The 25,758-nt window shown below is 40.0% G+C and overlaps 1 protein-coding gene across 5 annotated transcripts; it reads left to right on the forward strand.

Moving 5' to 3' along the window:
- Window positions 1-1,075: 1,075 nt before the first annotated feature.
- AFG3L2 (AFG3 like matrix AAA peptidase subunit 2) lies at window positions 1,076-25,311 on the forward strand. Of its 5 annotated transcripts, none has more exons than XM_054653319.2 (18): window positions 1,077-1,308; window positions 1,928-1,984; window positions 6,322-6,421; window positions 6,903-6,971; window positions 7,424-7,542; window positions 8,475-8,627; window positions 10,787-10,861; window positions 12,284-12,405; window positions 14,702-14,975; window positions 15,521-15,658; window positions 17,410-17,563; window positions 18,150-18,257; window positions 18,408-18,533; window positions 19,572-19,682; window positions 20,254-20,369; window positions 21,200-21,400; window positions 22,980-23,174; window positions 24,307-25,311. In XM_054653319.2, exons 1-18 carry the CDS (start codon window positions 1,183-1,185, stop codon window positions 24,547-24,549), a joined length of 2,487 nt encoding a protein of 828 aa, XP_054509294.1. In that variant the 5' UTR covers window positions 1,077-1,182; the 3' UTR covers window positions 24,550-25,311. The 5 variants fall into 5 exon arrangements, with proteins under 5 accessions (XP_054509576.1, XP_054509294.1, XP_054509449.1 ...); XM_054653397.2 differs by lacking the exon at window positions 1,077-1,308 and adding an exon at window positions 1,716-1,847; XM_054653601.2 differs by lacking the exon at window positions 19,572-19,682 and having other exon boundaries at window positions 1,076-1,308.
- The last annotated feature ends 447 nt before the right edge of the window (window positions 25,312-25,758 follow it).

Consider the following 25,758-nt stretch of genomic DNA (forward strand, 5'->3'; position numbering starts at 1 on the left):
ATGGGGCAAAACCAGGAGACGTGTTTCCTTATTTCCTGCCTCCAGGCTTTGTAAAACATTGCTGCAGGCTAAACCAGGCGTGGCAGCAAGGAGACCCGTCCTTCTCAGTGAGGCTGGCCAGCCTAGGCTGGGCTGGGCTAAGTCTGCCCTGCTGACTCACCCACGCCCTTGAGTCAGCAGAGGGACTGGGACAAGCTGGAAAGATGGGCTGGGACCAATGGCATGAAAAACAAATGCTGGGTCCTGCACTTTGGCCACAATAACCCCATGCAGCACTACAGGCTGCAGTCCGAGTGCTGAGAAAGTGGCCCAGGGGAAAAGGACCTGGGGGTGCTGGTCAGCCAGAGCTGAATGTGAGCCAGCTGTGCCCAGTTGGCTAAGGAGGTCAGAGGAACCCTGGCCTTTATCAGACACGGTGTGGCCAGCAGGAACAGGGCAGGGATTTCCCCCCTGTATCCAGCACTGGTGAGGCCACACCTTAAATATTGGGTTCAGTTCTGGGCCCCTCAGTTGAGAAGGACATTGAGGTGCTGGAGCATGCCCAGAGCAGGGCAATGAGGCTGGTGAAGGGTCTGGAGCCCATGTCCTGTGAGGAGCAGCTGAGGGAGCTGAGGGTGTTTAGCCTGGAGAAGAGGCGGCTCGGGGGTGACCTTACGGCTCTCTACAAGTGCCTGAAAGGAGGTTTTGGCCAGGCTGGGGTCGGTCTCTTCTCCCGTGCAAGCAGGACTAGAGCACATAACTTCAAACTGCGCCAGGGGAGGTTCAGCTTGGACATTAGGGAGAAATTCCTCAGGAAAGCGTGATTAAATATGGGAATGGGCTGCTCAGGGAGGCAGTGTTGTGACTGTCCCTAGAGGCGTTCAAGGAGAGCTCGGACGTGGCACTTGGTGCCATGGTCTAGTTGACGTGGTGGTGCTGGGTCACAGGCTGCGCTCGATGATCCCGGACATCTTTCCTGACCCGATGGCTTCCGGCATTCGGAGAAACCCGTCCGCCCCAGGGGGCGGGGCTCCTGCCGTGACGACGATGGGCGTGGTCATAAGACGGAGCGTGACCATCACGTGGGCGTGGTCTCCCCAGGGGGCGGGGCCAGGTGTGCCCTTCGGCCGTAGGGGAAATGCACGCGGCGTCGCGGTGACGTCAGGCGGCGCGGGCCGGCGGTGACGGCGGGTCCGGGCGGCCATGGCGCACCGGTACCTGCTGCTGGCGCGGGGCGGCGGCGGCCGCCGGGGGCTGCCCGGGGCCCCGCTGCAGCAGCTGCTCTGCGGGAGGGGCCTGCTCGGCGGGGCCAGGCCCTGCCTGGCGCAGGTGAGCAGCGAGCGGGCCGGGGGTCGAGGGAGGGCCGTGGTGGCGGTGGGGCGGCCGCGGGGCGGGGAAAGGCGCCCCGCTGCTCGGAGCCGGGCGCGTCTCTGCTGCCCGCGGCCTTCCCCGGCTCGTCATCACCCCGTCCGGAGGAGACAGCCCCGGCCTGCTCGGTACCGGCCCTTCTGGGCGGCGGCGAACGAGGGCCCAAGGGTGGGTGAGCGAGCGGGCGGGCTGGAGTGCCGCGCCTCCCGGCCTGGAAGCGGCAGCCGGCTCCGTGCTGGAGAACCTGCAGCAGAGTCCTCCTGCAGAGGGAGGCGACATCCCAGAGCTGCTGCTGGTGCTGCACCCCGTCGGTATTCATAGAAACTTAGAATGTTAGGAAATTGAAGGGACCTTAAGGATTTTCTCTTCCCAACTCCTCTGCCATGGACAGGGACACCTCCCACTACACCAGGTTGCTTAGAAGCCCATGCAGCCTGGCCTTGAACACTACATCTGCAGCTTCTCTGAGCAACATGTTCCAGTGTCTCACCACCCTCACAGTAAATAATTTCTTCCTGATATCTAACTTAATTTCTCTTCTTTGAATTTGTACCCATTTCTTCCTGTCTTATCACTACAGTTCCTGATAAAGAGTCCTTCTCTGGCTTCTCTGTCGACCCACTTCAGATACTGTGAGGTAACTGTGAGCTCTCTATGCAACTTTCCTCCAGGCTGAGCAGCCCCAGCTTTCTCAGCTTCTCTTCATAGAGTAGGGTTCCCACTGGTTTTCCAGGTGCTTTGTCCCACCTGATTCCAAAGTCCATCCATTGCTTTCTCAGGGTGATGAGTTGTGTTAGGTGGGTTTGGGGCTGGGTGAGAGACTGAAATGTTAAATATTAGTGACTGAGCAGTTTGTTTTGGGTGTCAGTGTTCTGGAAAAGAGGAGCCTGGTTGTTTGCATCGTGGGATTGCACAGTGCAATGATGCCATGAACCTGCAGTTGTGGTACTAACTGGTAAAGCATGATGTCTGTGTGTTCATTCTTAGTAAAATGGCCTGTGCTGTCAGCTGTTACAAGATGTGCATTACCCTTGTGGACAGCTCTAACACAGCTGTGGGAATGACAGGCCTGTGGGAAAAGGAAGATGCTTAATTCCTCTTCCTTTCATGGGCATCTTGCTTTTCTTTGTTTTCCTGTAGCATAGAGTGCTGAACAGCCACAGCTTTATAGCTGTGAAGGTTATCTCTAAGACAGTGGTAACTGTGAGAGGAATACACACAGAAGGATGTTACTAGCTTTGTTGTCAGCATGAATATGTGGCTTGTTTTTAATGGTGAATTTGGTTTTTTTTGATCAGAGCTTTTTTGAACATCATTTCAACAATAAATAAAGCATTGTCAGCAGTGCTGCTGATCTCTCAGGAAGCTAATTCTTGTTACCTTCAACAGAATTTAAAGAGTTCCTATTTGGAATCAATCTTAGGAAGGGGACTTTGTATTCATTCTAGCATCTGGCTTTGCCTGCAGGCAGAAGAATGAGGATCTGTGTTCCATAAAAGCCATTACTTTTTAAAAACTGATCTTTCTGTAAGAAAAAGTGAGTAGCTTGGAATCATAGAACCTTAGAAAGGCTTTGGTTGGAAGGGACCTTAAAATCCTCTAGTTACAGCCCCCCTTGCCATGGGTAGGGACACCTCCCACCAGACCAGGTTGTTCTGGGCACCATCCAGTCTGACCCTGAACACTTCCAGGCATCCACAGCTTCTCTGAGCAAACTGTTCCAGTCGCTCACCACCCTCTGGGAGTAAAGACTTTCTTCCTAATTTCTAATCCAAATCTCTACTCTTTTAGTTTAAAAACATTTCCCCTTGTCCTATCACTATTTGCCCATGTAGAAAAAAACTTGCATTAAGGTAGATTTCTTTACCAGCTTTTTGTTGTGTGTTGTCCCCTCTTCCCATTATGTTCTTATGTAATATTTTGGTGGCTGTTAGATAATTAAGACTTTTGGTTTAATTTTGCTTTGATTTGGAACTTGATAATGGGTAAAGCTGAAACTTCCAGCATTCTAGAATTAATGGATTCTCTATCCTATTTGTATATCTAAGCAAATGGATTTTCTGTTCCTGCTTTGTGTAGCCTCAGTTTTGTAAACTTTTAAGTAGTTCTGCTTGTGGTCTTGGGCTAGTAACATTTTATGGGTTATTTTAACTCTAAAACTGACCTTTGTGTATTTTGTAAATGCTTATTTACATTATAAAAAGTCTTGATTTTTAGGATGGTGTCACAAGGTTTGCCCGAAAGAAAAAAAATCAGATATTTGTTTTGGGGGTTTTTTGGTTGTTGTTTTTTTTTAACATGTAGTGAAATTTTTTGCCTCTGACTGGGAGATACTTGGCAAGAGTTTCCTGGTATACAAGCCTGAAACGGCATCCAGTCAAAATGCGCTCTGTTTGCTTTGTCTCTGTTTAGGCAGTGGGTGTGCTTGTATCAGCTAAACTTACTGTGGCATTCCCATTGCCAGACAGACTCAGTATCAGGATGATCAGTTTTTGTACTGGTGTTTTAGAGAATTCTTGAATATCTCCAGTGAAGGAGACCCTACAACCTCTCTGGGCAGCCTGTTCCAGTGCTTAGTCACCCACACAGTAAAGACATTTTCCTCCTATTCAGATGGAGCTTCCTGTGTGTCAGTTTCTGCCCGTTGCCTCTTGTCCTGTGCTCAGCACCAGTGAGAAGAGCCTGGATCAACCTTCCTGGCACCCTCCCCTCAGATACTTAAAGACAATAATGAGGTCCCCTCTCAGCCATCTCTTCTCGAGGCAGTCAGGTGACACTGAAGGTGCCATGAAGTCACTTGTTCCTTTTTCTCAGAAAGCAGTTTCAAAGCACTCAGCTCTCTGCATATTAACTTGACAGGTGACTGTGTGTGTTCATGGAATTTAGGATCTGTAGAGACAATCCAACAAGAAGCAAATCCCGTTATTCAGGTCTGCCCCAAAGCTCTGTCTGCTTACCCTTCTCTCTCCTTCACTTAAACTATAACTTAATTCTGTAGTAAACCTGTGCTAGTCTGGCTGAGCCAGGCAATTAGATTTGGCTTACTTAAACTTTTCTTTTAAACACGAGCATTTGTTTTGTCTAAGTTGGAGTAACATTCAGAATATTCCAGTGTCTTTGCAAATAAAAAGTAATCTGAGTTAGCAGAAGAACTAAGTCCCTAATTTTGTATGTTGTAGGGGACCACTGACATAGGAGAAAACCCTGCTGTTTCTTTGAGTTTTGTCAGTTGCTGCAGCATTTGCTCCCTGTCTGTATTTGAACTATACATGATCTGTGGCAAGCTCTTTTTATTTTATTGCCCACATGGCTGCATCCCACTTGTCCTAAAACTTCTAGGAGCACAGATGGAATTGCTCATGATGGAGGTCATAATGTATGGGACAGAAATGTATGTAGCTGTTCTCTACATTAGCTTCTCTCTAGACTGTCTGCCCTGCACATGCTTCTGAGAATCAGTGAAATCCCCTCTTGGATTTTCAGTATCAGATTTTATTTAGAGATACGCAGCGGCACAAAACTAATCTTGATGAAGCAGCCCAAGAATTCTTAGCTCAGTCCACAGCTGAAGCAAGGAATGAGAACATTTTGGTGTTCTTCTTTGTACCAGCAGGTGGAACTACAGGGATGCTTGAAATAGGTCTAATGTATTTCATCATTTAATAAGGGGTGGAAGGGGAAGCTCCAGACAGAAGATTTCAGTAGAGTTACAGCATTCAGTTAATGAATGATGGCATGTAGGGTATTTCTACGTGTGCAACCAAGTAATCAAAAGTATCTTTAATGTGCAAAACCAGGTTTTGTTTACAGCCACTGTAGCTTGACTGTAGCACTGAGCTTCCCTTCACCGAAATAGTCCTAGAGGTGTTAGTCCCAGATGGATGTTTGCTGTCTTGCAAGGATACTTGGAGTCATGTTTTCAGGACCTGTTACTTTTCAGTTAGTGTTTGGTTTTTGCATTTTGCTATTTCCGTGGCTCTTAAGGTAAATAGCTTCCAATCAAAACGAACAGGAAGCTGAATGCCTTTATGTGGTGGAAGGGAGTGGAGGCAGAAGGAAGGTCAGTCTGTGGGGAAATCTTGGCATGGATAATATTTTGTTTCTCAGAAGTGTTGGAAAAGCTTATGAAGGGGATTTTATCTAAAATATGTCCTTCTTGAAGAAATCAGATATGATTTTTCTTGAATAAAATTGCAGCTTACACTTTTTTAAAGTATTCAGCTCTAGTAGCAAAATTTTATTAAGAATTAGTGAGTTTAAAAATTTAATTTTCCCTCATTGCACTTAAATGATGAATAACAGTAAACAGCCTTAGAACAAGGAGCAAGGACCAGAACAAGCCATGTTAAGGCTTAGGTTTGTTGTGGTTTTATAACTGGATGTTTACCCACATAGGGCTTTAGATCTTCTTTTTGAACTGTGATTCCTTGTCTCTTTAGTTTCTTAGCTGGATATAAGCATTGTCTGCCATATCCCTTTCTTTTAGACTCAAGTAGATCTCTCATATTCAGAAGCTAAAACTTCTTAATTATTTGAAAAAAGGTTGCAGACAAAACATGATTGAGTACTGTGTGGATCGTGCTTGTACAGTTACAGTTAATGTTGCACTTTAATGTCATTTGGCTGGTATCATTAAACATGTCCCATAGAAATCAATGTGTATTTAATGTTCATAGCTTGTAGTGTTTTCTGCTTGATTTTTCTCTTTTAATGAACAATGTTTTGTTTGTGTGTAAGATGAAACTCGGTTCTTAACAACGAGAATAAAAATTTCCTTGCTGTAGAAATTACTCAATTGATGAACTTTTCTTTTTCCATTGTTGTCTTACTTTCCAGCATACAGCAGTTACTACAATATCTGTTGTAAAGTTCCAGTTGTAAAGTATTGTCTGACTAGCTGCAAGGCTATACTAGAGAGCTTGAAGATTTTTGTGTTGTGTTCTTGTTGATTTATATTTCTTTTTCATCTTTCAGCTCTGTGACCAAGTTACCCCTGGAGTTACTGCTGATAGAAGCACTGTTTTGGCAAGTGTAATCGCTGCTTGCAGAAGGCTTTTCTCTCAACCTCCCAAAGGTGACTCTAACTTTGATTTGTGAAACAAAGCAGACTGCTTGCATACCTTGCTGAGGACTGCACTTATGTGCTGTTTAGCTTTATTGTCTGTGAGGAAGCCAGTTCTTGTGCTAACCAGCCTGTAATCTTGAGATGGAACATTTGATTTATGGGATTTTTAGGAGCTATTAAAGAATAGTGTCGTTTGCTCAACACTGTGCAGTGGAGCTTTCTGTTGACCTAGTTTTCTCTATCTCTGGTTAAAACATAGCTTTACTTCAGGTTATTAAATAGAAGTGATATTCTCTTGTCAACACAGCAGATTTATTTATGGAGACCAGGTAGAGCTTTTCAACAAAAAGACAAGAATTAAGCTGGTTTTGCAGCCTGTGTGTTCCTAGGTTCTTTGCTGGTGTATACATTCAGCTTGTGATGACTGAAGTGTGATGAAAGAATTGTAAAATAAAAACCAATTGTGAGCTCCTTTCCTCTTTCTCCATAGGATTTGAAAAGTATTTTCCCAATGGGAAGAAATCTAATGGAACTAAAGGTACACCTGGAGAAACAAAAGGTACAAAAAGCTGCTTGACTTCAGTTCTTTGTGGAATGTGTATTCATTAAATTTGGCATAACAATTGTGAGTTTGGGTTTTAGGTTTTTTCTTTATTTTTCAGGGAAGATGTATTTGTACCAGATTAGTTTAGAAGTGCAAATTGGTATGTTTTTATTATACATGATATGAAAGCAAAATAATGTTCATCTTCTGGAATAGTATTTATTTTTATGCTTCTGTTGGAGTGCTGTCCCTCAATTATAAGTTAACAGCCCTCTCTTCTGGTCATAACTGTCTCTCTGCCATTTAATGGACTGTATATCTGTTTTTTTTCATGGAAAATGCTGTTTTTCACATCATCTAATTATTGTAGTATTGCAGACTAGTATATTTTCCATAACATCTCCTAAATATAACTAATAAAAGGTAATGTGAGGTTAGCATAAGATGTAAATTTATTTTCTTTTTAGAAACAAAGCAAGCTACTACTTCCAGACAACCCAGTGGAACTAGTAGTGGAGGAGGTGGGAGTGGTGGAAAAAAAGGAGGCAAGAAAGAAGAAACTAACTGGTGGACCAGATTACAGAAGGTTTTGACTTTAAAATATCTTTCTTTATGTCACTATCTTGTCTTCATGAAATAACCTTGCATGATTTTGCTTTTTAAAGCCATATTCTGATTGCCCAAATCTTGCTCAAGCCTCCTGTGCCAGGCCTTTCATGGCAACTGGCTCTAGATGGCTCCCCACTCAGTGCCTTTCATGAATAACTATTTTGTGCATAACTCCAGGGGCATCTACCTCTGTTCAGGAATGTTAATGAAGTTTAAGCTGTGTGAATGTGGTTGCTAGTAGTCAGTATTCTTAGAGAGGACCCTCAGACCTTTAAAGGTCTCATGTTCTGTTTCAGTGGCAATTTGGAGAATTTTCTAACCACAAAATGATCATTAAGTGTAGTTTGCTTTTACATGTTCTGACCTTGATGGAATACTTATGTGAGTTTCCCTTTGAAATTTATTGCCATTTATTGCCAGGTGTAACACAAAGATGATGGCACTTGACAGTATAGGAATATATAAAATATTCCTGTATGTATATAAAGAATGTTTTCGGTGCATGGTTTTCATTCTTATTTTTGTTTTTGGTCTTTTTCTTCTGTTAGTTTTTTCCTTTATTTTTGTTGGTCTTGCATGCACTCCTGGAGACCAAGGATGATTGTTTTAGAATGGAGGCAGAAAGGTCATGTGATTTTTTTTTTCCTTTCTAAAAACAGTAGTTCATGGATCAAAACTCTTCAATTACTGTTTGTAAAACACTTGAAGAATTTCTATTGCTGTAATTCCTCAGTTCTGTGTGAAATATCTGAAGTGTGTTCATACAACAAAACAGACCTTTGTTTAACATTCTCTGTGGCAACCTTGACGGCACGGAATAGAAGCTGCAAAGAAATACCAGAACCTGTTTCCCATGTGCTTACTGTATTACAGACTCTAATTTATTTTTTTGTCTTCTCCGTTTCCTAGGGTGACATTCCATGGGATGTCAGGGAGTTTCGGATGTATGTAGTGGGAAGTTCTTTTTTCTGGACAATGGTTGTGTACTACTTCTTCTTCAGGGTCCCTGGGAGAGAAATCACCTGGAAAGACTTTGTCAACAGCTACCTTTCTAAAGGATTGGTGAGTGGGGAGGGGAATCAATGTGAAACATCAGAGTGCTGAAGATGCTCATTTCTGCCTCCCCAGTTGGGCTTGTGTTTGTGTGTCTGTAGAGTGAGAACTGGCTCAGTGTAAGTTTCAAGGGAGAAAAGAATTAGCTTTCATTTAAATCAGTTCCTAGATCTGATGTTCTGGATGGATGTGTGAAGATTTATGTCATTTCAAGAGAGGAGAGGGAATAGCAACTCAGGACAAAGCTTTGGTTGGATAACTCCTGTGGGTGCTGGGGCAGTGTAGCCCCACTCTCTCTGGGTATGGCTTTGCAGTACAGGTAAGCTGACATAATGGCTTAAAGAGACATGCCAGCTGCCTTTGGCAGCAGTTTGCTCCTCACCTTATCACTTGCATGAGCCTATTCCTCTGAAAAGAAAAGGTTTTTCATATCTGAAATCAGTTCCTTGGGGAATCTGAGAAGCAGCAGTGAGAACCTAAGGGGATGGGTGAGGAATGGAAGAATCCTTTCAAGGACAGTACATTGACATCCCTTCACCAGCCTGACTGTGTTGTAAAGTAGCCTCCTCTCTTTGTTTTCTCCTCTCATTTTTTCTTACCTGGAGCCACTACTGGAGCAATCAATTTTATCATCAGTATCCTATCTCTCTGTAGAGCTTGGCAGCTTTCCCTACTTGGAGTAATAGGTTGGTGATGCCCTGAAGTTCAGGAGACTGTGTCTTGCACAGGCTTTTTCCACTTCAGGAGCCATGAGTTCTTTGCTCTGCTCCCTCCCTGCTTGTAGCTTCACCTTACAGATTAGGAAAGCATTGGTTTGCTTTGTCCTCTAGGTTTCAGACCTAGAGGGATTTTCTGTTAACACAAAATTAACCTTCCATTACCTTACTTTGGTAAGCTGCTGAACAGGGTGTCTCTTACCTTTCTTTTCTAACTGATCTCTGCAGAGCTGCTCTGTATGCTTCTGCCCAGTCTGTCTTACAATCAGTCCTGTTCTAAATTGGTGGTTTTGTACATCTTGTGAAAAAACTCATACTGATTAAATTTCTGAAGCAGTAAGACATTTAAATCTGTAAAAATATTCGTTTAGCTGTGTGTGAGTGAACAAAGCCTGAAGTCTCCTTGCAGAAAAGCATTGTGAAAGGAGGCTGTTGCACAAAACCAAGTTTCTTGTGTCTTTGTAAGATGTAGTGTGGATATTCAGACAGACTAAATGTGTGGCTATCAAGTGCTGTTGGCTGCCTTAGTGGTGGAGAGAAGACAGCAATACTGGAGTCATGTGCTTTTGAAAACAAAGGTGTTCAGGTAGTGTTGTGTGAAATCAGGTTAGTTCTAGAGTGACTTCTTAGCTCACGTTTTCCTTCAATTCTACCAGAAACGGCCACATGTAGAGAGTTCAGGGAACAACCTTACTAACCTGTGTGCAGTTCAGGCCCAACTTCTAAAACTAGATTGCTAGTTTTAAATGCTTTAAAAATGTTAAAACCAGTTATTTTATGGAAAAGGGAAGAAAACATGGAAAAATTTTTACTTGACTTCTAAAAAGGCCCTGTCAAACCCAAGAATCTAACCATTGGAGGAGACCTGTAAAAAAGATCTTAATGGTATATAGCTGCTAAAACTGTAGCACAGTTCCTAGGTTTATATGGTATCTGTTACCCCAGCTAAATACTTTTCTATGTAATTGATGTTACTGTATTTAATATTGTAGCACAGGAAGCCCTTTCTAGTAGGGAAAACAGTTATAAGAACAAAGTTCAGATTTCCCTCATTTTGCTCAGTTTGGTTTGTTTTGGAAGCTGCTCTAAGAGTTTGGAATCACTTAACTTACTGGTTTTGGTGTTTGACCACTGAGACAATTAACTACTGTTTTAACTATTTTACTGTAACTGATTTTTGCTGATGCATGCATTGAGGTTTTCTTACTTGAGAAAAGGATATGATGTCAGTCTTCCAATCTAAATTCCTATGTGCCAGTATTCCTTTTTTCCTGGTTACATACATGATTCCTAATGGCAAACTGTAGACTGTGGAACTTTCCTGATGTACATGATTAATTGTAGTCCCCTAAGTGGAAAACAGAAAGATTCACATTTGTTATCTGAAGCTGTGGTGGAAGCACAGTGACTGTACACTCTTCACTCAGGTTTTGTTCTTTTCTCCTCCTACAGGTGGACAGACTTGAAGTGGTGAACAAGCGCTTTGTTAGAGTCATCTTTGTTCCTGGAAAGTCTCCTCATGAATGGGTAAAGACTTTTAATACATGTACATGAGATACTAGAAGCAGTAAAACAGTCTTTTTATGTAAAGTTTGAGGCAGAAACTTGGTCTGGATCATTAATAATTTCTTAATCAAAACCATATTTTCTTGTTACATTATCCTACATTGTGTGTTTTTCACTTTACTGTATCAGTTGTTTTGCCATAGATACCTTTAAACTATGACAAGTAGTTCATTTCCAGCACTGTGCTCTTTAATACAGATACTTAAACAGGAAGAGCAACAAATTACTGAAGGTTCTGTATTTTTAACTGCTGTTTTCCATCTGCTCAAGAAAATCCCAGACTTAAGTCCACATACCTAGGAATCTTTTCTGTTCCAGACTGCTTTTAGCCAGTTACTTGAGAAAACAAAGAGATGTGTTTGTTTCCAAAGTATTTATTTCATGGAGTTGCTCTTCTAGTAGCACAGTGAGGAATCGACTGATGTAGGTGAAAGTTTTCCAAAGAATGATACCCAGTGGCAGAGACCTATTAAAAAATATATAAAATTTTCATAGAAAATTCAAAGAAGCATTAGAAAAGCTTTATCAAGTTACCTCTTCTTAGGTGGCGGAGCTTTTCTTAACTGTCCTTATGAAACAAGGTCTGCAAGTCCCTCCTGGGTAAAGTGAAATCTGCAGCAATTACATAATCAGTGGGTTTCGTTATGGCTTATTTATACACCTACTCTTTAGCCCACATGCAAACAGTTGCCTTTGTTTCCCAATCAGTTAACTGCTCTGGTTTTTCTTTTTCAATGTTAGGGTGAGGAGGGACAAGTCAGGCAGGTCATGGTGCAAAACAGGAGATTTTCTTGACCAGATCTCAACACATTTTGAAAGTAATGGCTGGATTTTTCTTTCTGGTCTGTGATAAACTTGTGCTGGTTTTTTGTTTGTTTTTCTTTTTTAAATTTTTTTTTGTGAAGACAGCGGACTTTAAAGCTAGTATAAACTGCAAAAACTTTTCTTAAGAAAACCAAAAACCTTCTTAATCAGAAGGTCTGTGATGAAATGAATGAAACAGTAAATTGTATGACTGCTGTGTTCCCAGGTTCAGTGCTCTGTATCATTTTGACTATATAGGTCCCTTATAAAGGTGTGTTTATTACTCCCTTCTGGTTTTTTTTTCTGGAGAAAATGCCAGGATTTCCATCCTTTTAAAGTGCCCTGAAACTATTGGGATTTATCATCTCTGCGTGATAAAGTGATAGATACAATTGTATTCAGGTTGGGAGGCTTCAGATTTGTTGTGTGCCTCTTATACCAGTTACACACTTGACAAGGCAACTTAAACTTGGTCCAAATCTAACACATGCACAAGGAATTACCAGACTAGAGGAAGCTGGCTTGTAGTGAAGGTGAAATAAGAGAGGCACTTGGTCATCCCTGCTTTTTTCCTCGCAGTACGTCTGGTTTAATATCGGTAGTGTGGACACTTTTGAACGGAATCTGGAGACTGTGCAGCAAGATCTGGGAATAGAAGTGGAGAACAGATTGCCTGTAGTCTACTCAACAGAGAGTGATGGGTAAGAAGTTGCTTTAAAAAGTCTCTGGTAAAAAAACTGGTTGTGTTTACAGCAGAGAAGTAGGTTTGTAATGCGTATACCTTATGCTTCACTAGGTGGCAGTATTATCAGAATAACAATCAGCTTCGGTTTGTTTCTGAGTGTTATGTGTAAGAGAAGCTGTTCAGTACTTTGTCTATGAAGAAATCCATATCCTCTTACTCTAAATATAGCTTCTTATTATATAAATGTTTTACTGTAACTCCTTTCTTCATTTAAGCCTTTCCTCCCAGTGACTTTTACTAGAGCAAGAGTTAGCCAGGCACAGCAGTAGAGCTCCAGAGATGATGCTCATGTAGATTTTTGGGCAGACAGATTATATCATAGAACCACAGTATATTGGCTGAGCATCAATTTTTGGCTGAAAACTAAGCATAAGTTAAATTTTGGGGCCTTGGAAAAAAGTAGGAAATAGGTGATTAAGTAGATCACATTAATCTGCCTGTTAACAGAAACTGGAAGATGGATAAGATGGATCATGCTCTTAATTGTTGAGAAAAATAGTACTGATATTAGATTTACAGCATTGTTGCTTCCCATTAGGGAATAATGGCTCTGATACTAGATTTGTGTTCTTTGTATTAGCCTTATGTAGCTGAATTTCATTGACCTTATTTAGAAGACAGTAAAATTGCTTCTCTGATGTATTTTTTCAAATGGCTTAAAAGACAAACGTAATCTTGTAACCCAAGGACTAGTTTCTTTTTGGTTCTAAGTGAGCAGTTTAGAAGTTACTCCTGCTGATGTCTGTCAAATAGGTTTTTTATCATCAGGAAGTTGTACTTTGGGTGTACTAGCTCATGTGACTAATGAAAATGGCTCATTTACTGCCTCTCTTGTGTTTACATACTTGGTACTTGGGGGTATTTGTTTTGATTTGGAGGCATGGGAATGTCTTGGTTTTACTGCAGTGTGCTGCTGCTGCTGCCTGTTGGTCTTGGTGGCAACAAGAAAAATGGTGGCCTTAATTCTGGGCAATCCTGCAACTTCAGACAGAGGTTTTTATTTCCCTGTTCTATACACTGCCTGCCTCATGTCTCTGTTTCTTTATAATGGAGCATGATCTTAAGGATGGTCCATAAATAAACCTGTTGAGCCCTTATTTAAACAAACCTGGGGAAAAGTGATGGTCAGGGCAATGCAGCACTTATATGAAAAGGCTGCATGTTGGACTGAGGCTTCTCACCACAGACTGGGAAAAGTAGATCAGTTCCTATGCCTTTTTCAGCCTTGTACAGACCTTTATTCCTGAATCCCTCTTCCTGACCACAGCTATGATTGTTTCCTCCTCAGTGTCTGTTCTTCATAGAGATATTGGTATATATTGCTCTGCCCCAGGAATGCCACAGAAAACAGGAGAGAGCAGCTATATATAATCAAAGTACTGCTGTTCCCTGTTGGATCTGCTGAATAGCACAGTAGAGGGAAAATCCTTCTTTTCCTCTTTATCCCAGGAATGTGGGTTATCTGTAAAGCCTGGAAATCCTGTGCTTTATGATTGTCCTTCTTTTCTGCATTTTGTTTTTGCCGAGTGTGGATGGAACGTCTTGTGAGCTGTTTGCTGAACTGTTCTGTTTCACAGAAAAATCTGTACAGTGCTCAGATACTATGATAAAGAGGACTGTGTTAGGGTTTTGGGCTTTTACAGAGCTGTGCTAGGAAGCTGGAGGACAATGGACAATGAATAATAATTAAAAAAATACAAAACCACAAAACAGAAACAAAAAACCCCACCCTGAGAAACCACTCTCTCCCCCCTGCAAATCTGTATCCTTGAAAATGAAAATGGAAACATAGAAAGGAGAAAAAAAATGTAAAAGGCTGAAAGACCTAAGGGAAGAAGAGCATGTATTCTGGAGAGAAATTTCTGCTTGAAGTAATAGGATACACTGTCTATATGCTACCTAATGCAACTTACTTTGAGAATATAACCATTTACATAATTAGTCCTGTAAATTTACCTCTGAAAAACAAGCTACTTCTGTTTATTAGGTAATGCAGTTTTTCCTCTGCAAAACTCAACAATGTTACTTGATGTGCTTGATTTAAAAACAAGCAACTATAAGTATAACAGTTTGTTCTCAATTTTATTTTGATGGTTTCCCAGTGTGAACAACCTGCAGAAGTACAAACATTACAAGTTAATAGAGTATTAGTCCTGAATTTGCTTATAATGGAACCAACATCTTATATGTGTTATTTGCAGTAATGGATTTTTGTGATAGGTTTCTCTTTTTTTGTCTGTTTTTCTCCACAGATCATTTCTCCTCAGTTTGCTGCCTACAATTCTGATTATTGGTTCATTGCTGTACACATTAAGAAGAGGTCCTGCAGGCTTGGGTCGGGCAGGGCGTGGAATGGGTGGACTTTTCAGTGTTGGTGAAACTACTGCCAAAGTCCTTAAGGATGAAATAGATGTTAAATTCAAAGATGTAGCTGGCTGTGAGGAGGCCAAATTAGAGATAATGGAGTTTGTTAACTTCCTGAAAAATCCCAAACAGTATGAGGATCTGGGAGCAAAAATTCCAAAGGTAAGGGATTGATGACTTAGACTTTATTCTTCTAGTAGTCCTCAGTATTCTGAACTGTACTAGGACTGTTTACATATGCAGTGCTTTCCAGCTTCTGTCTTCCAATCAGAAAAAAAATAAGTAAGCATTGAGTGCCACCAGTGTAATTGTGGTGCCAGGAGACTTGCTTTTTGGAATACATTTTCTGTTCACGTGGACCAGAAGTGATACACATATAGGTATAACAGCAATCTTGCAAGTGGTTATTACAGAATTGCCTTTTGGCTGTGCTGGCAGGGGAGTCCACCTGATGACATACCTTTCTTACTTAATATGTCAGTCAAAGAAAACACTGTTCCTGCAACTCTAAGACAGCATGGTAGTGTTGTATCTAATTTGTTTTTCCTTTTGCTCCTTTAAAGGAGGGATTAATCTTCAGTTATTTCCTTGCATGATTTTGACTGTGGTGAAAGAAAAGCCAGAGGGCTCAATATTATTGACATGTTATTTCATAGGCTTAATATTATGTTTTCTTCATGAGGAAAATAGACCTGTTTGTGTTGCAGGGGGCAATTCTGACAGGTCCTCCAGGTACTGGGAAAACACTTCTGGCTAAAGCTACAGCTGGAGAAGCCAATGTGCCATTTATCACCGTCAATGGCTCAGAGTTCTTAGAGATGTTTGTTGGTGTGGGTCCAGCACGAGTAAGTCTTTGGCCTTGCTCTTTTCTTTCAGTATTGGCTGTTGAAAGGATGCTGTCAGGTTTGGGAGACAAATGGGTTGATTACAGCTGAAGTTGTTTCTTCTATGTAGATTTCTTGCAAGTGATGTCAGATGCGTGTCTAAACTCAAAAATCACCAGTGTACCTTTAATAAAAGTTACTAAGGCCGTTCACTAGCTGGTTTCAGGCCATTAAGGATGTGCCTCTTGTCAGGTGCTTGAGAACACAAAACAGCACTCTTTAAGCTCTGATCTGAAGGACATTTACTAGCTGGATCAGAAGTCTGTAACTCATTCGACTGCAGCTATGGGAATGCCTCCTCCTCCTCTAAATCCTACTTATTTGAAGAATTTTATTCTCTTTATAGTTTGAAACTTTTAGTTGTAAAGAGTTGTCTAAGACAGACAAGCTTCTGATTGAAATATGAGTCCAATAACTGATTTCTGATGATCAGGTGTTTTAAATAACCAGATATATGTCTAATATTTTTTTTGTGCTTTTCTGCCTTAACTGTCTTAAGAAAGCTCACTAAAAACACATGAAGTGCTATAAACAAGTTACTGATGGTGTTTTATGGTAATTAAAGTTTGGGAAAGTATTAGGTATCCTAAAATTATAGTGATACTCAGACTTCTGTTGTCAACAGATACCTGAAATGCCCCAAAGCAAAGTGACTTAACTTTTCTGTACCGGTCTATGAAAATACTTTTACTGTCCAGTGAATTCTGTTGATATAACTTTGGCTGGGAATCAAGGTTTCAACACAGTTGATAATTTCTGATGCCCTATAAAAAAAAATATGAGAGAGTTTTACTTTCAGTTCCTATTAATTTATTAAATAAGGCAATTGTTAATGATGTTAAATTGATCATTTGTAAATTCAGTGTGTTAGACCTAAAACTATTTACAAGCCTTGGTTTCTTTGGTGACTTTTTAGTGTATATGCATATGGAAACCTTTAATTTCCATAGTGCATATACACTGAATATAGTTGTGTGATTCTGGATTTCTGCTTATTCCAGGGAAAAGAGAATTCACTTGAAGCATCTGACACGTGTTTATCTTGTTCCTTCATTGTATTTTTTTCAAAAAATTCTGTTATACAGCCTACTGTCCAAAATTTGCATCTCTTCATGTGTGCTGTACATTTTTTGTCATCAGAGAAGCATTCTGTAGTTGCATCACTAATGTATAAAGTAGTAAAGCTCTGAGCTGCATCTAATTCTCACTCGGATCAAAATTCTCCATTAATATTTCATTTCCTGTTTGCTCCAGTTGGATTCTTCGGTTGTAGATCTGTTAACTCACTGAACTGGTTTTAATGAGGTCCTTCTGATATGTTTGCAAGCAGAGCAACATTGCAATGTTGTAAATAAAATTCAAATCAGATTGTGCTGCAACTACACAATGCATGTGTGTAAACACAGTAGTTAGGTAATACCTTGTTTAAAATATGAAAGTCTAAAAAAAAAATTTCAGCCATCTGCTCATGTCCTGGATGTTTTTTCTAGACTTCTAGAAGCTAATTTAACTTCCAAATGAGTATTTGGAGGGGAATTAAGTAACTTATCATTGCCTTGAAGGCTGGCTGAAGGTTTTGGCGTGAATGCTTGTTCAGAGCCATGCCCAGTTATAGGGATACTGTTACTGATGTGCCTCTTCTCGCCCCTCCCCACCCCCCAGCTCAAAAGAGTTACAAACCAGTCTGATCCATTCTCTGTTCTTTTGTTAAGGTTAGAGACTTGTTTGCTCTGGCTCGCAAGAATGCCCCGTGCATTCTCTTCATTGATGAAATAGATGCAGTAGGGAGGAAGAGAGGGAGGGGCAACTTTGGAGGACAAAGTGAGCAAGAGAACACACTCAATCAGCTTTTGGTAGAAATGGATGGTGAGTATTTAATGCCAAATACTGTGTTATAATTACATGGATATTGGAAAGAATATGCTTGTTCAGACCTGCTAACCAAGATTTGGATTCTAGCTTAAATTCAAATTGTCTCTCTTTCCTTGTTTCCTAAAATAAAGCGTGGTGACTCACCTTGCTGCAGCCTGATGTTTTACTAAAATTCATTCAGAGAAAAAGAACCCTAATTCTGTATCTCCTAACTCTTTGTCATAGTTGAATAGTCAAAAAAATTCTTCACAATGAGACCAGTCTGTCTGTAAAAAAATACAGCTGGCCATGCTGGTTCTGTGATTTCCTGAGCAGTTAATCTATTATTGTGTTTTGAAGATAAAGCAGGATTTGATATAGTACTTCACAAAGCAGAGCCCAAGGCCATTTTCTTGTTTGCTATGAAAAGCTGGACAATGCAGCAATAAATATAAATATTTTCAGCTTTAAGATCATTTGTTTGAACTTTCAGTTCTTACATGACCCTGTAAAGTGGGCAGTCTTTATTTCTGTTTTTGGGGTTTTTTTTTTCCCAGAAATTATATTTACACAGCTTTTCTCTATCACTTTTCTTTAACAGGATTTAATACAACCACAAATGTAGTCATTTTGGCAGGCACTAACAGGCCAGATATTTTAGACCCTGCTCTGATGAGACCAGGACGCTTTGACAGGCAGATTTACATTGGTAAGTTTTATCTGGGTGCCTGCACCATCCTGTGTTTGTAGAACACTGCTGAAGTCACTGCAACTATTTATACACGTAATTACCTTGCACACACTCAATTTGAATATATGTGTGTGTGAAAAGTAAAACCAAATGTCTTCTATTTTAAAGGACCCCCAGATATAAAAGGAAGAGCATCCATTTTCAAAGTTCACCTTAGACCTCTGAAATTAGACACTGTCTTAAATAAAGACAACCTAGCAAGAAAGCTTGCATCACTAACACCTGGGTTTTCTGGTAAGTGACTCCTAATGCCACTATTATTCTCCATGCTTTAGATACTTGATTTCCCTACTAAGTCTGGTTTTCTTGCACCTGATCTTCTGGATGGCATTTGATTTCATTGTATTTACTGGCACAGCCTGAAATTCTCTTTGCCTGTTAGAACAAGTAGGAGATTTGTGAGGGTCTCACAAATCTTCTACTCCTCACTCACCCAGCTTCAGTCAGGGTGACATGAGGGAGTTTCTTCTGTCTTCAGTACAAGCAATTCAGAGTTTTCTGATTGTTAACACTTGTGTGTGTGTTCTTCCTTTGTTTGTCCCTTCCTTTGTTTCATTCTGAACACTTCTGGAGAAGACCTGGGTTTTGTGGAGTTTGTGTACATGTTCTGTAGGAGAATTTTTATTTCTGGATGAAAAAACCAAAAACCAGTGCAGAATTCAACTACTGGTCAACACAGATTTGAAATTAATTGGATTATAAGCCAGTAATGAGAGTTCTCACATCTATTCTGAATTCAACACTTGTGAATTCTCCACTGGTTTTTGGTCTATATAAAACTGGTTTTCTGTGGTTTGACTGTCAATGTTTCTGGTAGTTACAGTGATGTTTGTTACCTCAATAGCCCTACTGCAAATAGTTTTAACAGAAAGTGGAGGGCTTGAAATCAGTAATGTGAAAGGATATCTTGTAAAGATATGCCAATATCTGAACAATACAGAATTCAGATGTAGGAAATGCATGCAGCTAAATATATATTAGTTTAAGTATAATCTGCTGCAGACAGAAAAGGAAGGTGGGATGTATCAAACAAGTACTTCACTGGTAATCAACTTTATTTGCTGGCTGTCTACCTATGAGAAAAATCCTAAAGCCTATAACTATAGTACATGTATTTAAATATATCTTAATTAAGCTATTTCAGAACACATTACCTTTAATTTTCAAGCTCAGTGAGAGTTCATAGCAAACTAGTTGTAGGTAAGATTATGTTTATGCTAAACTCAGAGAAAAGTGTTGAAAAGGATCAGTAATTCTTGCCTTCTCTTTTAGGTGCTGATATTGCTAATGTTTGTAATGAAGCTGCTTTAATTGCTGCAAGGCATCTCTCAGATGCTATAAACCAAAAGCATTTTGAGCAAGCAATTGAAAGAGTTATTGGAGGTAGGTGAATAGCACCAGTTGTTTCTCAAAAATTGTAGTAGGCAACTTCCTTTTTTAGATGTGTAGGAAGCCATGCTTTTGAATCTTTGTCCTACTCTTCAAGGTGTTTTCTTTCTCTCCTAAACACACTTGAGATTTAGAACAGAAACATCCTGTCTATATTGCTGACTTCTGTAATAGAGGAAGGGGTACAAAGAGAAATTTCATCAGGACACATCTCTAATTTCTTCTTCAAAATGGCAGGAAGAAAAACTGTTTGGATTTAGGGATGCTTTTAACTGCTGCTAGCCTGAAAAAGATTTTTCAAGTTCATATGTTTTATATAAATGTTTGAATATATTTAAGAACTTCCATTGAAACTAGAAAGTCTAAGGAAGGACAGGGTTACAGTGAAACCTGGAAGATGTGAATTTCTAAAACTTGCAAGTTTTGAGGGGGTGTTTAATTTTTTTCTATGGATCGCATGTATGGCCTCTTAAGTATTGCTCACCATCTTTGCAAATGAGGTAAAGGATTTCAGAGGAGAAAGTTGTGTCTGAAGCTATTAATCAAATTTATTTATTTTTCAAAGGTTTGGAAAAGAAAACTCAAGTACTCCAGCCAGAGGAGAAAAAGACAGTAGCATATCATGAGGCAGGGCATGCAGTTGCAGGCTGGTTTTTGGAACATGCTGACCCCCTGTTGAAGGTAAGAAGGCTAATATGAACTTTTAATTTTAACAGTAGCATGGACGTCTTTTTCTTTGTGGTCCCTCTCCCCTCAATGTTAAGAAGATATTAAAATATATTAAAAAGCAGTGTAAGTGTGTCAATTTTGGAGTACATTTTGGTTCATTTCTTTTTACTTTCTTAACTTTTCCATGAGGGCTGCTTTTTCTCTGAGGTTTTCAGTACTGATCAGTGGTTTAAGTTACTCTTACCAGGTTACACAGGTATACTTCAGGAATATAGAAAGCTAAATTTTAGTTTCAATTTGCTTTCTTTTGGCTTCACAGTGTGACATGTTGAACATAGAGGAAAAAGCACCCCAATCTCCCCAACTTGCTTTAATATTCATAGTTTTGCATAGTTGTGTTTTTCATCTCATCTCAGGCTTAAAAATATTGTATCATTTACTTATGGAAGAAAGGTCATTAGCAAATGTGGAAATTCCTTAAACTGTTTAAAATGCTGTATCTATTACAGAGTACATAATGCCCAATGCATAACATTCAAGGAATTGTGGATTTTAATTAAAATGGTATTTTTAAAATATGATACAGTTTTTAGAGAAGATATGACAGTGGTCTTACCTTTCTTTTCCAGATATTCTAGTAGTTGTTATCCCAGTTTAGAGCTAGCCAGGGTTTTTAAGGATAGAACACAATGGGGGCAAAACTGTAAACGGAAATAATGTCTGAATTAAACCTCAAGGGGTGAGTATGGTGTAGGTTGTAGTATTAAAAACTAAGTCAAACTGAATAATGCTTTATGGTTTTTAAAACTGTTTAGTTGTAGCCCTGTTACTTTTTTTTGTAGGTATCTATTATTCCACGTGGTAAAGGACTGGGTTATGCTCAGTATTTGCCCAAAGAGCAGTATCTGTATACCAAAGAGCAGCTACTGGACAGAATGTGCATGACTCTGGGAGGACGTGTGTCTGAGCAAATCTTCTTTGGAAGAATTACAACTGGTGCCCAAGATGACTTGAAGAAGGTGACCCAGAGTGCATATGCTCAGGTATGGGCTTCAGTGAGACTTTTTTTTTTCCCTTACTGTTTTCATCTCTGACCTAATATTTTGCTATGATGCAGTTTCATCAGGTGCATCCCTCAGAACCCTTGTTTCAGAAAACACTATATGAGTAAACAACATGGTGTTGTTTAGAGATGCTGATGGCCAATTATTTTATTTCAGTCTCACAACAGCAGTCTGTGCATTAGGCTTCAATTACTGCCCTACATCTGCCCACAGGAACATACACATTGACCCCATTGGATCACATGTGGGAGTTGTTATACTTATTTTAAAATGGAATTTAGTGCTCAGATTTGATCATATCATCCTACATTTACAGTTGCCCAGTGTGAAGATTCAGTTTGGATTTACACTTGAATCCAGAAACTGTGTTTGAAAGCACTATTTGATGTCAGTTAAGGCTATGGGAATTAAGACACTGGTTTGTGTTTGTATCATGTTAACTAATGTAGATGAGTAATGTAAAATCTTATCAATGCAATGACTCACCTAAGTGTAGCTGTGGGCTACACACAGGTGTGTTACTACATTTCCTGCATCAGGACAAAGGGTATCATCTCATAAGACACTCACAAGGAGCAAGAGACGTTTTGGAGTATGTTTGTCTTCCCCTGCATGCTTATTCCCAAACCCCACCTACTTCCCAGTCTCAGGTGTGCTTCTTGTCACCTCAGTTCTGAAAGGCAATGTATAATGATATCCTGTTAATGCTATGAGATCTTCAGTGACTCTTGCTCAATTTTAAATTTATAAAATAAGTCTACTTACAGACTTTTGTACATATCAACCAAAATTAAGAAAGCAGGTAAAGATACTTGGTTCTAATGGTGAGATCTCGTTGAATTCTGAATATTCATTGTCATACCTATGTGGATCTTGCTAGACTGAGAAGTGCTGCTTTAGTAACCATCAAATTGATAGTAGCCATGGAGTGAATAAATAAATAGCAGTTTGAACTTGCTTCTGCTGGAGGAAAATGCAACTTAAAAACATCCACATTTGGCAACCGGACAAGTCAGTATTCAGTACTGAGTGAAGCAAGATAAGAATTGTTTGACATTTTTAAAGGAGTGTCTTGGGATGAGGAATAGCATATGATTTTTGGACTTGATAGAAAAACCTTCAAGACCCTCTACTTTAGTACTTAAGTCAGCTTATCTTTATGGTTGAGTAGAATATGCTAAACTTTAGAAGTATTTTGAATTGGCAAAACACTCCTATTTCTGGTAAAGAAGGGTTTTACTGCTTAAGGAAGGCTGAAGTGTTTTTTGTGTAATATCTTAGAATTTAAACAGCAAAGCACTATGCATACCATTAGCAACCACTTTAAAATGGTCTTATTTGTGTCCTTCACTTTAATCAGGAAAAAGAAATAAGTGAAAGTCAATGCATGTGTGTAAACTTCAGTAGACTTGAGTTTTCAGGGAAGGGTTGATGTTACAGGAAAAGATTAGGTTATAGCAAAATTCTTCCTCTCCTTTTTTGTTGGCCATATTTACTTCAACATACCCTAAATTCTTGCTATCTCTCCTTTGTTTGTTTAATTTTTTTTTTTCTTCAGATTGTTCAGTTTGGTATGAATGAAAAAGTGGGGCAGATTTCCTTTGATCTCCCTCGCCAAGGAGACATGGTCTTAGAGAAACCTTACAGCGAGGCAACTGCCAGGTTGATAGACGAAGAAGTGCGGTCACTAATTAACATTGCCTATGAAAGGACATTAAATCTGCTGACTGAGAAGAAAGCAGAAGTGGAGAAGGTGAGTATTACAGTGTTTTTAGCCACTAAGTTCCAGCTGGTAAGCCAAAATCTGAATTGAACTGATTTAGATTTAAAATAGAGACTGTATATGAGGAAGTTTGCTCAAAACCCATTTGATGTAATCTTAAGAATGTGTCACAAGACTTAACAGAAATATCCCTCTGTGTTGGAACACCTCTGAGCATCTCACAAGCATGATTTAACATCCCTCCCTGCTTATGTGGTCAATATTCATTTGGAAAGTTGGAGGGAGGAGACTGCCTGCTAAATAGGGTTTAGTAGATGTGATAGGCAAACTTAAAAACCCAGAGATTAAATACCAGAATCCCAATTTTTGGGGGGCAGAAGAAGCTCTTGTAACCAGGGAAGTTCATATGACTTTCTTTCTCTGAATTCCTTTTTAGGGTTAATCAAAATATCTTTCTCTTCTTCTGTTCTGTCCTTTGGCTGCTTGTGATCTGCCTCACTGCAGGCAAGATTCAGCTTGTGCATATTCTCTTTCTTCATGCCACCTGATACAGCAAACAGATAATTTTCTAGGACAGGCATCCAATAGGCTTACTGACAAGGAGACAAGGAGACAATTTTGTATAGGCTCCATAAATCCTGTTGTAGCAGGTCAGCATCCCAAAAGAGATCATTGAATGTGGTTTGTGCTGAACAATGAGCTCACTGACCCAAGGCTGCAAACTCCCCTGGTGCAGTGTTCACACATTGGTATTTTATGGTGCTGTTGAGCTTGTAACACAGCAGCAGCCCGACTGAACCATCCCCACTGACTGGAAGGGAACTTGTTTTCATGTACCACTTAATGTCTTGCATCAGGAGCCTTTTGGCAGAAGCAAAAAGCTGCTGTTCTGAAGCAACAATAAAAACAACAGTGACCCACAGTGAGGGCACTTTGCTTAGTCTTAAAAGCAGGATTAAAAATAAAATTGTATTTGTACTCCCTAAAAATGCTCAAGGGGAAGAATCTTGTATCTGATGAACTCTGAACAACCTGTTTTTCCTATCAAAATTAATTGATGCCAAACTAAGTGCCTAAAGAAAGCCCTCCAAACAGGACAGCCATCTTAGGTGTCCATCTTAGGTATTTGATGTGTATGACACAACTTGTTGTGCTATTCCAGGTTGCCCTGCGGCTGCTGGAGAAGGAAGTGCTTGATAAAAGTGACATGCTAGAGTTGCTTGGCCCAAGACCATTTGCAGAAAAGTCTACTTATGAAGAATTTGTGGAAGGTACAGGAAGCTTGGATGAGGATACTTCACTACCAGAAGGCCTTAAAGACTGGAACAAAGAGCGTGAAAAAGAAAAAGAGGAGACAACAGATGAACAGGTCGCTAGGCAGATCAGAGGAGGGATGCCATTTTAACTGTGAAGTGTGTGTCCATGGTGACTTGCACTCTGGAAGAGAAACAAACTCACCTAGTTTGTACTTCAAAACAAAAAATATTTATTCAACCAAACTGTATTAGTGATGGGTGGAAGAGTGATCTCTTGGGATGAGATAAGGATGTTCTGCTTCTGATGTACGTGTGTGAGATCATCAGTTCACTGGTAAAAGGTGATCATCTTTTGTTTGCCAGCTGGAGAAGCATACAAGGAATTGGAGCTGCAGTGGAATGCCAGAACTGAGCCTCTCAAGCATTGGAACAGTTCAGATTCATGCACAGATTTTGTGGCACTGGTTGTTTTTTTTTTTTCAAACATCTGTAAGCTTACAAAAATCAAAGGGTTTTTTTGATTATTTATCTAAACTATACCTGTATATGACCTGTTTCCAAAAAGAAAAAGAATCATACAAAGTGCATTGTCAAATGTGGAAGTCTGGTTGTACAAAGTACTAGCTTTGCAAAACTATCAGCTCTTTCATCTGACCCTTTCCCCTTTACCTCATTTTGATTTTAGAGTTTGTCTACAGAGAACTGCCATGTAAGTTGACAGTGAAAACTGAACACTTGCTTAAATATCTTAAAATGTACTCATGGTTCAGTGTCTTAAATTAAGTCTGAAACTGTTCGGCTCCTGCAGTTTTACCAGTCAGTTTTTTACAGAGTTCTGTAAACTATTGAACATATGAATGTGATGTGTAAATACAGTTTGAGTCAATAAAAACAGTACTTTTCTGAACAAAGCTGTCCCTTTTTTTTTTTTTTTTTTTTTTTGCTGGTTTTTGGGTATAGCATTCAGAGCAATGCAAAACTCTGTTAAAATAGGGTTAAATGGTTGTGTTCACAAATACAAGCAGCAACCAAAGCCAAAGGCCATAAAGTAGATTGTCAGAGTTTCATACTCATTTGCTTAACAAAAGCTATGGGGGAGAAGCTATGGGGATTTTCCCCCTGCTTAGTTGAATACAGTTGTCTTAGTAGTCTGCTTCTCATTTTCTGCTGCCTGCTAAGGATTCATTGGTAGGAGAATTTAGCTGTTCAAAAATTAATGGTCTTTCTCCTCATCCCAGCAGAAGACAAGGAAGCATGGGTGGAGTGGTGCTTAAGGGGGGGGGAAGGAAAATGAACCAATCTTCTCTGCTGGACCAAAAATCCTTTAAGGGTAATGAGTCAGAGGGCAGGTTAGAAGG

This window comes from Agelaius phoeniceus, chromosome 1 (genome assembly GCF_051311805.1).
Source record: "Agelaius phoeniceus isolate bAgePho1 chromosome 1, bAgePho1.hap1, whole genome shotgun sequence".
Taxonomy (NCBI): Eukaryota; Metazoa; Chordata; class Aves; order Passeriformes; family Icteridae; genus Agelaius; species Agelaius phoeniceus.